Source organism: Bombyx mori, chromosome 1 (genome assembly GCF_030269925.1).
Source record: "Bombyx mori chromosome 1, ASM3026992v2".
Classification (NCBI taxonomy): Eukaryota; Metazoa; Arthropoda; class Insecta; order Lepidoptera; family Bombycidae; genus Bombyx; species Bombyx mori.
The window spans coordinates 16,362,029-16,375,668 of NC_085107.1; the positions used below are offsets into that span (position 1 = coordinate 16,362,029).

The following is a 13,640-nucleotide window of genomic DNA, read 5'->3' on the forward strand; positions in this document are numbered from 1 at the left end:
GAAAAAAAATGTGTTACAGAAAACTCTTGGTATTGTTTCAATATTTTTAATAGCTAGGTATAATGAATAAATAATCTGAGAAAAATCTCACACGCTTATCAGGCTCCAAGAAACAATTATTTACTTAGGTACATACCGTTAAATAAATACTTAAATATATTAAATACCAGGACTAAGCCACGATCGTCGAGCCAGCAATCATGGACAATAACTACGGTTCTATCACTTCGATCGATTAAACTTTGCATCATGACTGATGTAAAATCTGGATTGATTATTAAATTCATAGGCTGTAAAAAAATCCCCTGATCCCCAACCCCCAGCTGTCACTTTTATCCTTTTGATCAAGTCTTTACGATTATACTTTACGAAAAAAAAAATTAGAAGGTATTATTAGAAGGTTATATACTATCTCGTCTACTCCTATTTAATAAATTATATTTTCGACATCGATCTTTGTGTACGAAATCAAAAAAAAAAAACATATTTCGTGGCAGGCCATTCCAAGTTTGGTATGAAATCACAGTACCGTGTGTTCCACCACAAAAGTGATTGTGATTCCTGGTTCGAAGGTAGGACAGTAGGTTTTCAAATGCAACGGAGACTTGACCAGATGGAATGCTCATCTGTATACTATCTATGGTTATAAAATGAATTCATTCAACCGTAACTGTTTAGGTTGGTCACCGATACTTATGGCAAGGTATCCGGTTAAGCAGTTGATTAGGCAGACATTTTAAATGACGATGCTATTCAATATAAGTATAAGCGTTTGATGGTCACGAGGGCCTTGCAAGGGTAAGATACCGAGCTTCAGGGCTCGAGTTATCATTGAGATGCTACATGACTTATTTTCTTAGGCGGTTATGGGCTGTTTGGGGGTCGTGGGGATTACACTGCGAAGATAAAGTTATATGACATTGGACTTGACGGCGGAGATCAAGAGGCTGATGGTGAATTGTTAGCCGAGAGCGACGAAATTGTATTCGAGTGCGCGCCGAGGGATCGTTTCCCGGTACTGTTCGAAACACCAGTACCAATAGTTGTGAGTATTAAGGTCTTACTAAATATTTCACAATTGACTTCCACGGTGAAGGAATAATATCGTGTAATAAAATAAAATACGCAAAATTATAATTTGCGTAATTACTGGTGGTAGGACCTCTTGTGAGTCCGCGTGGGTAGGTACGACCACCCTGCCTATTTCTGCCGTGAAGCAGTAATGCGTTTCGGTTTGAAGGGTGGGGGAGCCGTTGTAACTATACTTGAGACCTTAGAACTTATATCTCAGGGTGGGTGGCGCATTTACGTTGTAGATGTCTATGGGCTCCAGTAACCACATAACACCAGGTGGACTGTGAGCTCGTCTTCCCATCTAAGCAATAAAAAAAAAAAAAATACAATCGCCAGTGAGTTACAAGTATTTGATTTAAAATAACCAGTACTTGTGTTAAGTGATCATTTAAAAATTTGCAGGCAAACCGATGGTATTTGGCGTGGGCTTGCATGAACGGTCCATCATCGGACTGTGGTTCTTCGGGACAAGCGATGGTAATAAATGATGAAGTCGGTTTCCATTTCAAATCCTCAAAGAAATCGAACAACGGTACCGACGTTAATGCTGGGCAGATACCGTGCCTCCTGTACAATATTGCAACGCCCGATCATAATCTTCCAATGAGGATTACCGACCCGGGAGAACCAATAATTCCTCTCAGTAAAAATATATCAAGGAAAGTTACAGTGCCGTGCTTCAGATCTTTAATATCACTATTAACTTGGGGATGGGCATCTTTAAAAGAATTCATTTTGGACACGAACGGACAGATTCCTATTACCTACCAAAAACTGCTGTTGATGAAGCAGCAAAAGCGATTAGTGTACGTGGTGAGGTCTTGTCTGAGACTCGTGAAGTTCTACATCAACGAAATATACCCTCAAAACAACAGAAAACGCAATTCGCACGAGTATATGTCATACTTTGAATCCATAGGAGAAGTGAGGAATTTAATACAAATGATAATGGCCGATTGTACCCCAACTTGCTCTCGGATCCCAAGACGAGTGGGCAGGATTAGGTCTAGTCGAGTTTGCTATGTTCAGTTTGCGTTGGAGCTGATGCATTCAGTTTTCAATGAGGCACACGACACGGTCACTGCCTGTTTTCACGCATTCTTTCCGACGCCCACTTTAAAATGGAACCACATGTGCAGCCTGCTATTTTATGTAAAGGTATATAACAAAATCTATAACTGATAATCTGATGACTTGATTATGAGTGATTGTTTTTTTTATTTTTAATATTTTAATTGTTCAGGAGGGCACAGTGCCTCCTGCCCAAATTCGTGAGCTGACGGCTACTTGTGCCGCGATGTGTGTATCAAGGAGTCTGCGAGATGTTCTGCAATACATAGTTCCCGTCACTCAAAATTATCTCATAACGCATGAGAATAAGCGCCCCGATAGTAAAGTGGTAAGAAACTAAGCGATGCCTATCAACATTTTTGCGCAATAATTTTTTATTCTTACAAATTAATATCTTTTGTTATTTTAGAACATATACGCATTAAAAGCAATTATTCTGTATTACGATGCATACTTTTAGGTTATCAAAGAGATGCCATTGAAATCGGCGACCGTACCTAGATCATCGTACGCCCAGAAGCCACCTCCTATTCCGCCCAGAACGGGAAATATGGAATCACCGAAGGTAACCGACTTAATGAATAAATATCACATTGACAAGGTGTTGGAGCTTATTAATTTTTTTAAAACATATATATTTTTTTAATTATAGTTTCAAGAGACGACTGAAACGAAGCAGAACTTCAGCGACTGGCATCTGTTGGATGTGATTACCAAACTACTCGATATTGTACTTCTTCCGATCAAGCGTCAGATGATGACGCGTCCTTGCAACCAGCCTCACGATCACGGCGAGATCAAGCAACACGAACGACTCGCCGAGTTTTGCTGCAAACTTACCGTCAGAATAGTCGCCGAACTTACCCACAGCACTGCCAATATTAGGGTCAGTATTATTATAAGATATTTTTTTATCAAATGTAAAACGTAAAATATAGAAATACATAATGTTAGAATAGTTTTGAAATTACACAATCCCTAGTTTTTACTGGTGAGGACGTCTTGTGAGTCTGCACGGGTAGGTACCACCACCACGCCTATATCTGCCGTGAAGCAGCAGTATTGCGTTTCGGTTTGAAGAGCGGGGCAGCCGTTTTACTATAAACACGGATACTTTAGAAGTCATGTCTCAAGGCAGGTGGCGGCATTTACGTTGTAGATAGATGTCTATGGGCTCCAGTGACCACCTAACATAACCACCCACCTAAGCAATAAAAAAAACCTGTTAAAGTCCATATATATGGAAAAGGTATATTCATACAAATTTATGAATTTGTTCAGGACGACGTGGACTCTAGTTCGGTGAAACACTTAGTGACGCCTTCGCGTTTTATGCGCGTCAATCAGTCGCGCGCCTGGAACACCGGCAACGGAAGTCCGGATGCTATATGCTTTACCGTCGATCGGTCCGGCGTTATGTTGGTCGGGGTTTGCGTTTACGGCGGCCCCGGTAACTACGAATACTCGATCGAGCTGCTGAACGACGTCAGGGTTTGTAGCACACCGTATTTAGTCTGTGTGCTTAGTGCGACTTCTTTAACGTTTTCGATACCGTAAAAGTTAACTCGATTTTGTATGCAGTTGGAACAGCGCCCCTAGCGGCAAACGTAGGCAAACGTTATCGGTATCGAGAGCGTTAAAAACTCGAACTAAGCACACTGGTCACGTAAATTTGAGAGTAACTTTTTGAAACTAAGTATATTTTACAGCAGTCACGGTCGTCCCCGGAAGAAATGAATCCTGCTCATTGTTGGGTTAGCGTCGAAGTTGCTCACGGCGCTTTCAGTGGAGCCGAGTGTCAGCACGATATGGTGCAGTTGAAATTTGACCGCCCAATACTTTTGAAAGTAATTGATTATATTATCTCCTACATTATATTATAACTTATTATATTATTTCAGTGTTGATAGGACGTATTGTGGGTCCACACGGGTAGGTGTTACCACCCGGCTTATTTCTGTCGTGAAGCAATAACGCGTTTTGGTTTGAAGGGTGGGGCAGCCGTTGTAACTATAGTGAGTGATATATGTAGATGTCTATGGGCTCCGGTGACCACTTAACACCAGGGTGGGCCGAGAGATCGCCTAACTAAGCAACAACAAAAAAAATTTTTTTTTACCTCGGAATGTATTTTAGGGTATTATTGAATTCCCTAACACAATGCAGCATGCGATGGTACGTGATATAAAAATATGTATTTTTTTATTGTTTTAGGAAGAGATTCGTTACGCTATACGACTATGTAATCATGGTGGTCGAACGGCCAATGGTGACTGCGGTCTTCCTTCGGTGAAGGGCCCTGACGGAACAACCTTCCGTTTTGCTTCTTGCTCTCTAAGCTTCAATGGAACTACTCTGGCTCGAGGACAGATACCTTGCCTCGTTTACTATTCGTAAGTTGATTCTTTACGTACAAATCGTAATTACAATCTCGGGGCTCGTGGTGAATGCATACCCGATCCTGTAGATCGAATGGTAAACAGTTGACGTCGCCCAAAGCATGTCATTACGGATCCTCCCGATCCATTAACGGTGCTTTTAGGCACCACAAGCACCGGTCACCGTCCTCGTCGAACCCGTCGCTTGCGACGAAGGGCTCGACGAGCGAACTAACCCATAGACACAGCCCACTGAGTTTCTCGCCGGATCTTCTCAGTGGGTCGCGTTTCCGATCCGGTGGTAGATTCTGCGAAGCACTGCTCTTGCTAGGGTTAGTGTTAGCAACACTCTGGTTTGAGCCTCGTGAGCTCACTTACATGTAAGGTAAAGCTGAAATAGCCTCTCAAGGCTATCAGCAGAGGTAGGATTTAAAAAAATAAATAAAAAAAAGTGGTGAATGCTTAAACCAATTTTATTATTCAGGCGTTCGTCTACAACTTCGCTCTGCAGCTCGGAGAGTACTGACTCTCTGGTCACCGCCCTTCGTACTATAACATTACGAGTGGCGTCCTTAGTAATGGAGAGGGGCTCGGAGCTGTTTTGTACTTTGCGCAATGAGCTTACGGCCGAGGATCTCAAGAGGAATGCCTCTGTGCTGCAACAATCGCCAGCTATCAATACACTCATACCCTATACTCTGGCCAGCCTGGATGGACTTGACGATCCAAAGGTATATGTAATATCTCAATTGTAAGTACGCGATTGATTTGATTTGCAAAATTTTAATATACAAATAATAAAGTATTGTTTTTCATTTTTGCATTTTATTAATCGTATTAATAAGTGAAAGCGACTATTTCGATTTGAATTAATTAAATGTATAAGACTAAATCGAGTGGTGACAGGCTGCTTGGTTTAAGCGAAATTTCGCTTAGTACGCGAAATTTATCTTTGTAAATAAAGGTCCGTTTAATTTTGTATTAGCATCAACAATTCGATGTTTTTAATCGAACTTCAATTATGTTTACTCTCTTCAAATAGCTGAAGAAGTTTTTTTTTTTTTTTTTCTTTAAATGGCTCTCCTGTAAAGTTTCAAAAATGTCGCTTACAACAAATATCCTTTCACCCCTCGATATGTACATAATATTATTATGTAAAATTTATACCGTTTTATTAGAATGGCTATAGTTAGAAGCACGAGAAGCCCACATTTTTTCGTAACAGATTGTCTGATATAAATTGAGCTCCCGTTTTGAAATATATTAATTACAATTAATATCAAATTTAAAGCGGTTACCTGCCGGAGACTGGACTGGTCACAGAGTGGATGTCGCTAATCACCTCCTATTCGGATTTTTTTTATTTGTTTGATTTGAATTGTTCTAATATTCGAACCGAAACGTGTGATCATAGCGCTGCAGGCTGAAAGTTTTAGTCCTGTAGGTTTTGACCTAGATTAAATTTCTCGCAGAGCGTAATCAAAATATTGGAAATGATCCGGAAACTTTTACCACACGTGGGTGCTATGAATCTACTCGTGCCTTCCGTGGAGGAGACCAATATAAACACGACCGCGGCCCAATACTACAGTTGGGTCGAAAGTGAGCACCCATACAAGCAGGCGACTGTCACCAACATGAGGTGAGGAATAACAATGCAATGGCGCAGTAGAATACCGAATGTTCGCAATAAAAGCGGTACATATCTAAATATTTGTATTAGAACTTGTGAGATACGATTTTCTTGATGGCTTGGCCTTTTTTGTTTTTTTTTATTGCTTAGATGGATGGACGAGCTCACAGCCCACCTGGTGTTAAGTGGTTACTGGAGCCCATAGACATCTACAACGTAAATGCGTCACCCACTTTGAGATATAAGTTCTAAGGTCTCAGTATAGTTACAACGGCTGTCCCACCCTTCAAACCGAAACGCATTACTGCTTCACGGCAGAAATAGACGGGGTGGTGGTACCTACCCGTGCGGACTCAGAAGAGTTCCTACCACCAGTAATTACGCAAATTATAACTTGCGAATCTGATTTTTACTACACGATGTTATTCCTTCACCGTGGAAGCCAAACGTGAACATTTGTTGAGTACGTATTTCATTAGAAAAATTGGTACCCGCCTGCGGGATTCGAACACCATTTCATCGCTACACACGAATGCACCGGACGTCTTATCCTTTAGGCCACGACGACTTCAGATTCTACTATAAACAGATATTATTGAGTTTTTAAAAGCGTCACAATATTGGACTAAATTTAATTTGTTGTCGTCGTAAAAGCAATACCTGATAAGAGGACTTTTTGGAGATTTTGACGTTTCGGTTGTGTACCATCTGTTTTTATGAGAGTCGTGTAAGGTCACTTAGAAATTTACCGGAGAATGGGCAGCAGCATTCTCTGAGTATTATACTGGGGTATTGCGATCGATAACTGGGGTTTACTGGTGATAAAACAAATGAAGTTTGCACAAACGGTGGTAGGACCTCTTGTGAGTCCGCACGGGTAGGTACCACCACCCTGCCTCCTATTTCTGCTGTGAAGCAGTAATGCGTTTCGGTTTGAAGGGCGGGGCAGCCGTTGTAACTATACTTGAGACCTTAGAACTTATATCTCAAGGTGGGTGGCGCATTTACATTGTAGATATCTATGGGCTCCAGTAACCACTTAACACCAGGTGGGCTGTGAGCTCGTCCACCCTTATAAGCATTAATTTAAAAAAAAAAACAACTATGTACTACCACCACACAGTTCGATCGCGAAACAGACTTGAGTTTGTATGGTGGCACAATCGTACAATACGATTGAGGTTTCGACCACATTTCACAGAGTGCTTGGCGGCATTGAGGCTGTCATGTTTATGGGTTCTGGTAACTGAACACCATGAGTTATCAGCATGTTCACCAACCTACGCAATAAAAACAATTATGATTAATTGGGTAGCGCATAGCAGATATTGGTTTTATAACGACGTTAAGCCGGGATTAGGTCGGCCGATATTTGATAGCATCGGGACTAATTTATAGTCCCACAATTCACCCCTATACCTAGGCTGCACTAAAAGTATCGGGAATGGAATATTTCCACTGTTCCTGTCATATTAAAATCTTTTTAATTGAAAACTCCTTGGTTTTAAAAATCGAATACCATTTATTTATTTAAAAAAAGATTCTCGGTCTTGTCACGAGGTTTTGTCCAACTTGTTTAGTCGTTGAGAAAATGGAATTGACTCGAGAAAATTCAAGAGCGATGATTTATTATGACTTTCGAAGTGGTTTAACACAAAAACAGTGTGTTGACCGGATGATTTCTGCATTTGGTGATGAAGCCCCATCCAAAACCACAATTTATCGCTGGTTTGCTGAGTTTCAACGTGGTCGTGTCAAGCTCAGTGATGATCCCCGTCAAGGTCGTCCAAAAACTGCAGTCACCCAAGAAAACGTTGATGCTGTGCGTAAGCTGATTGAGGAAGATCGACATGTGACATACCGCGAAATTCAGGCAACTTTAGACATTGGCATGAGTCAAATACAAATAATCTTGCATGAACAATTAGGTGTAAAAAAGTTGTTTTCCCGATGGATACCGCATTCGCTCTGTGAAGAGCAAAAAGCGGCTCGCGTTACTTGGTGCGTCAGAACTCTCGAAAGATTCCACGCAGGATCCTCAAATGCTGTATACAACATTGTATCAGGTGACGAATCCTGGATATACGCGTACGAACCCGAAACAAAAAACCAGTCACGAGTTTGGGTGTTCGAAAATGAGTTAAAGCCAACAAAAATTGTTCGTTCACGGAGTGTTGCAAAAAAAATGATGGCCACGTTTGTCTCCAAAACCAGCCATGTTACGACTATTCCTCTTGAGGGACAAAGAACGGTTAATGCAGAATGGTATGCTAGCATTTGTTTGCCACAGGTCGTTTCTGAACTCCGTAAAAAGAACTGCAACCGCCGCATCATCCTCCATCACGACAATGCGAGTTCTCACACCGCGCACAGAACAAAAGAGTTTTTAGTGCAAGAAAACATAGAATTATTAGACCATCCGCCGTACAGCCCCGACCTAAGCCCTAATGATTTCTATACTTTCCCTAAAATAAAGAATAAATTGCGTGGACAGAGATTTTCATCACCTGAAGAAACTGTGGACGCCTACAAAACGGCCATTTTGGAGACCCCAACTTCCGAATGGAATGGCTGCTTCAATGATTGGTTCCATCGTATGGAAAAAAGTGTCAAATTTCGCGGAGAATACTTCAAAAAGCAATAAATACATTTTTAAATAGTAATGTTGTGTCACTTCGTTAATTCAAGTAATTTTCAGTGCCGCCCTCGTATAGAATATCATAGGACCACAAATTTCGTTATATGCGTATTAAATAAGTCTGGCGGGCTGACTCTTTAGGATGAATTCTGTATCGAGAATCTTTAGGATACGAAATTTAAAATCTAAACTAATCGTCACTTTAAAGTATGATGCTTGAAAAAGGTTGGTTGCGTTTGAGACGACGCTACCAATAACTTTCATAAAACTTACCTTTAAAGCTATCATTAAGGTAGGTAAGGTAGGTAAGGCTTACACGAACAATTGCACACTTATAAAAAACGAAGGTTTGCCAACCTTTTTTTTTCTACCCGCTTCTTTCGGTTAATGAGCTCTATATTTCGTTGCGGGTTTTTCGACGTGCTTAAATTTTGTTAATATTTTTACTTTGAATCTATTATATATATAATATAATTATATAATATAATTATGTTAACATTTTAAATGTTTGATTTGATAAGGTACTTTAAACGACCAACTTAATAATTATTTTTTCAATATTATTAAATGCAATGATTATCACCTCTTTATATCTATATCTACGGTCTACGGTGGAACGGTGGCTACTTAATTGAGAAATTCTATATTACATAAGAAGTACTTTTTTATTACTGGATAAATCTACAAAATCATGTCTAAATGCGGCTTATGTACTGTTCCTAAGTGCTACCGTGTCTTCTTCAAATCGGACAGAACGCGTACATTTTACGGTGTGCAACGTCACAGATCTGCCTCTAACAATGACCATGTGGAAACACAAAAAAATCGCATTTACTTCTGCCTATTAAGACAATAAAGAAAAAAACGATCCCGTACCAAGATCGAATTTGAATTTATCCTTTAGAGTGCTGTTTCCGACTACGGTGTCGTGGATTGTATTGGAGATGGATCCGAGGAGTATAACAGCTCAGCCCGAAGACACGCTCACTGTATTCGCTGTGGCTGGAGCACCGAAACACAAGTGTCATTGTACTGAAGAGCCTCGTACCGATATACCGTTTAAGAAGGTATCATATCTATACTATACTAATATTTGAAATGTTCAAGTTTGTTAGTTTGTCCTTTTTTATGTCGAAATAGGATATGATAATAAGATAGGATAGGATAGGATAAGGAACGGATTGACATGACATTTTTTAAGTAATAGTATTAGATCAAGAGAGTAACGTAGACTACTTTTATCCCGAAAAGACATCTCATTTCCACAAGAACTATACTGATACTTTTCCTTGACAAGCGGGCGCGGCCGCGGGTAAAAGCTAGTTTTGTATTAGATATCTTTGAATTTGCACAAACTGGGGTACGCATTAGTAATTGACGATGTAAAAAAAGTGCCGCAGTTGATCTTGAAATGTAAGTCGGATGTAAAAAAAAACCTTCAAACTAGAACGATCCAAAGTCGGTCGGTGAGAACAAACGACACGAACTAGCAACTCCGGCATCTATCCATGTATCCTCTAGGGGAAGTTATCTTTTGTAGTTTTATAAGGCTATGGACAATTTTTCTACCTGACTGCCGAAGGAGTAGGGTTTTTTTTTTTAGCATACGCATGCCTAATTAATTGGCACGCTTCACAACCCTAAATCTGTTGCTGATATATGAGATGTCGTTAAATTCGTTACAGTTGTGCGAGTGATTAGCAAAGAATTAAAATATAATATTTACGTGCAATTTAAAAATACACATCAGCGATACCTGCACATTGAAGTTTCATTTGCATTAAAGCATCGCTTCACTCTCGACAGAGTGGTAGTGATTGTTATGTGCTCTTGAAGGGGGTCTATTAATAGTATTGTACTCTTGTATTTTAAATGCAGAAGAATTCGTTGTTTTATTTAATTTATGTTTTTTTTTTCGGAAATAACCCATATCAAGAATCATAATCGTTTTGTGTAAACAAATAAGTGAAATATAAGTCATTGAAGAGAGATCGGCTTAGGTATAGTTCACCTGGTGATAAATCATCATTACTTATAGATAATGGCAACGCTAAGGGTCGCAGCGAAGCGGTTAGGACCTACTGACACAGCCCATAGACACAGCCCACTGAGTTTCGCGCCGGATCTTCTTAGTGGGTCGCGTTTCCGATCCGGTGGTAGATTCTGCGAAGCACTGCTCTTAATAGAGCCAATGTTAGCACGTCGTCAGGTTTGAGCCTCGAGAGCTCACCTACACGTTAGGGTTACGCTGACATAGCTTCTAAAATACCTACCGCTATTGACTCTCTTGTGCTTGAAGAATTACAATTTTTGTAATGTAATACTATTTTGCAGCGTCTAGTACATTTGGGGCCGGAAGGCGATTTTGACGATTACGTAGAAGCAGTTGACACGGACGCCCCGTGCATGCAATATAACTGCACTTACGTCAGCGTCACACCTAAGCTCTCCAACGTGTAAGTAAATATATTGACTGATTCGGTGGAGCAGTTGTTAGCGCCTCTGACTGTCGCGCCCAGGGCCGTGGGTTCGATTCCCACATCGGACAAACATTCATGTGATATACAGGTTTGTTTGCTCTTTATCTGGGTATATTTAAACGTAAATCAGTATGTATGTCAGTCTTTGGTACCCATAACACAGGGAATCATAATTTGGAACCGAATGAACGCGCGTGATTTGTTCCAAATTATTATTATTATTGGACTTGATTTGTCGTCCAAAAGCAAATAAATATTTATGCGATATATCTAAAATATAGATATATCTAGAATATAGGACTAAACAAAAAAAAACTTCATCATAATTACTTTATAATAAAATTGTTGTATTTTTATCGGTACCAAAGATGCATTTGCAATTCTTTTCGTTAAACGCCTCAGAAAAGGCAGCGATAACGTCTACGTTAGCAGTAAAAGAGTTTTTTTGAAACATATTGCAAAATATTTTCATTGTTATGAACGACGTATGATAATTTTTAGAGCAACTGAATGGCCGCAAAGGTCGTTGCTGGTGCCGGGAAACGAAGTGATATTTTCACTGGAAACAGCCTCAGATTATCTCACCGAATACAATAAAGCTAACAAGTAAGTTTACAACATATAAATGATGATTTCTATAAACTATTTATAAATTTAATTAACGATACAGTAATTAAATTAATTATTGTATGTCATTTAATTATTATTAATAGTAATATTTTAATTATTGTATCGCTAAGTTTATATTACGTTATCAATATCATACTGGTGGTAGGTACCACCAACCTGCCTATTTCTGCCGTGAAGCAGTAATGCGTTTCAGTCTCAAGGGTGAGGAAGCCGTTGTGCTGTAAAAACTAAGACCTTAGAACTAATGTTTCGAGGTGGGTGGCGGTATTTACGTTGTAGATATCTATGGGCTCCAGTAATTACTTAACACCAGGATTGAGCTTTGAGCTGTGAGCTTCCCACCAATCTAAGCAATAAAAAAAATAAAAAACCGAAGATGATTTTTGAACAACGGAAAAACTCCTAAATCGCTTAATAAGCGATTTCATATAATATAACGACAGTATTTAAGAAGCAATTAATATAATGTCCTTACAAAAAAAGAAATGACTGAATGTTGAGGATAATGAAATCGATCGATATACTATGTGTATTTTTCTCTCTTACTAATTTATAATCGATGCGTTAGCTCGTATTTTATCAGACTGCCTCGAAAGATGATGCAATTGCCACTTCAAGGAAGGTTTTCGTTGTACTTTTCTAGTCGTACGCTCTTGTCAGAGTGGTTGTGGTCATGCATCAGTCGAATCCTGCGATACCGATGCTCTCGCGATGCGACACCATGTGACACGATGTTTCGCAGAGTGAGAGCAATCATTTATGTTGGAGTGAGTCACAGATTTTATGAGGTCGGTCCAACGTGTTGGAGATCTTTTGCCCTTGACTTTCCCTTGCACCACCAACCGCTCAATGGAGTCCTCATTATTAGTGATGTGCACGAAGAACTTGAGGATTCGTATTTGGACTGTTGACGATAGTCTCTCCTTGATGATGAGCTCTTTCAGGATCGAAACGTTGTTACGGTGCGCGGTCCACGGAATTCTGAGGAGACGTCTCCAACACCACATTTCCATTTCGTTATATATAGTACTCTAAATTAACTGTATAGTATTGAAGTTGACTCAATGGAAAAACTATTATAACCCACTAAGATTCTCGCCGAATCTTGTTAGTCGTAACAAAATGAAAAAACAAAATTAAAGGGTATTTTCGTATCGTATATCCCAGTTCTATAAAATAAAACAAATAAAAATAAAAAAATATTTCAAGTCATCATATTCTCATAGTGTGTTAGTATTACAAATAACTTAAGAGCTATGTTAGTATTTAAGTAATTCTATCAACTGCGTCCCTGGCAGCCCTATCAAGTAGCATGTAGAACATGCAACTTGATGAACCTACCCCAGTTCGGTCCATCCAGTGCCAATAAGGTCAGTAACACGTGTAACTGTACGTGATAAAATAAGTTTTGTGATTATTTTAGCGAAGAGAACCGTTTCGGTTTTCGTTGTCTGGCCGTTGGCTACGAGGATTCCAACTTGACATCGCAGAAGCAAGGTCTGGTCGCCCTAGAGATGGACCTCATGTTCACCGGTGCGGCGTGCGCTTCGAAACTGCTCGCACCCGATCTTGAGATACCTCCGATGAGTTTCGGTATGTACTCGTTATTAGATGTTATAAGACTGAAAGGTCGTATGTGGGTTATTAGATGTTATAAGATTGAAAGGTCGTATATGCGTTATTAGATGTAATAACTTTGAAAGGTCGTATATGGGTTATTAGATGTTATAAGACTG

The 13,640-nt window shown here is 39.7% G+C and overlaps 1 protein-coding gene across 3 annotated transcripts in view; it reads left to right on the forward strand.

Annotated features, from left to right (window-relative positions):
- Positions 1 to 13,640, forward strand: part of LOC101743860 (E3 ubiquitin-protein ligase MYCBP2) — a 153,689-nt gene that overhangs the window by 14,042 nt on the left and 126,007 nt on the right. For all 3 annotated transcript variants that reach the window (XM_038011328.2, XM_038011351.2, XM_038011346.2), the window contains exons 20-33: positions 861 to 1,045; positions 1,477 to 2,232; positions 2,318 to 2,473; positions 2,606 to 2,710; positions 2,798 to 3,031; positions 3,427 to 3,636; positions 3,855 to 3,992; positions 4,360 to 4,538; positions 5,008 to 5,254; positions 5,996 to 6,165; positions 9,699 to 9,861; positions 11,129 to 11,250; positions 11,776 to 11,880; positions 13,328 to 13,497. In XM_038011328.2, the coding sequence (XP_037867256.1) occupies positions 861 to 1,045; positions 1,477 to 2,232; positions 2,318 to 2,473; positions 2,606 to 2,710; positions 2,798 to 3,031; positions 3,427 to 3,636; positions 3,855 to 3,992; positions 4,360 to 4,538; positions 5,008 to 5,254; positions 5,996 to 6,165; positions 9,699 to 9,861; positions 11,129 to 11,250; positions 11,776 to 11,880; positions 13,328 to 13,497 (2,940 nt within the window). The remainder of the gene's footprint in view (positions 1 to 860; positions 1,046 to 1,476; positions 2,233 to 2,317; positions 2,474 to 2,605; positions 2,711 to 2,797; positions 3,032 to 3,426; positions 3,637 to 3,854; positions 3,993 to 4,359; positions 4,539 to 5,007; positions 5,255 to 5,995; positions 6,166 to 9,698; positions 9,862 to 11,128; positions 11,251 to 11,775; positions 11,881 to 13,327; positions 13,498 to 13,640) is intronic.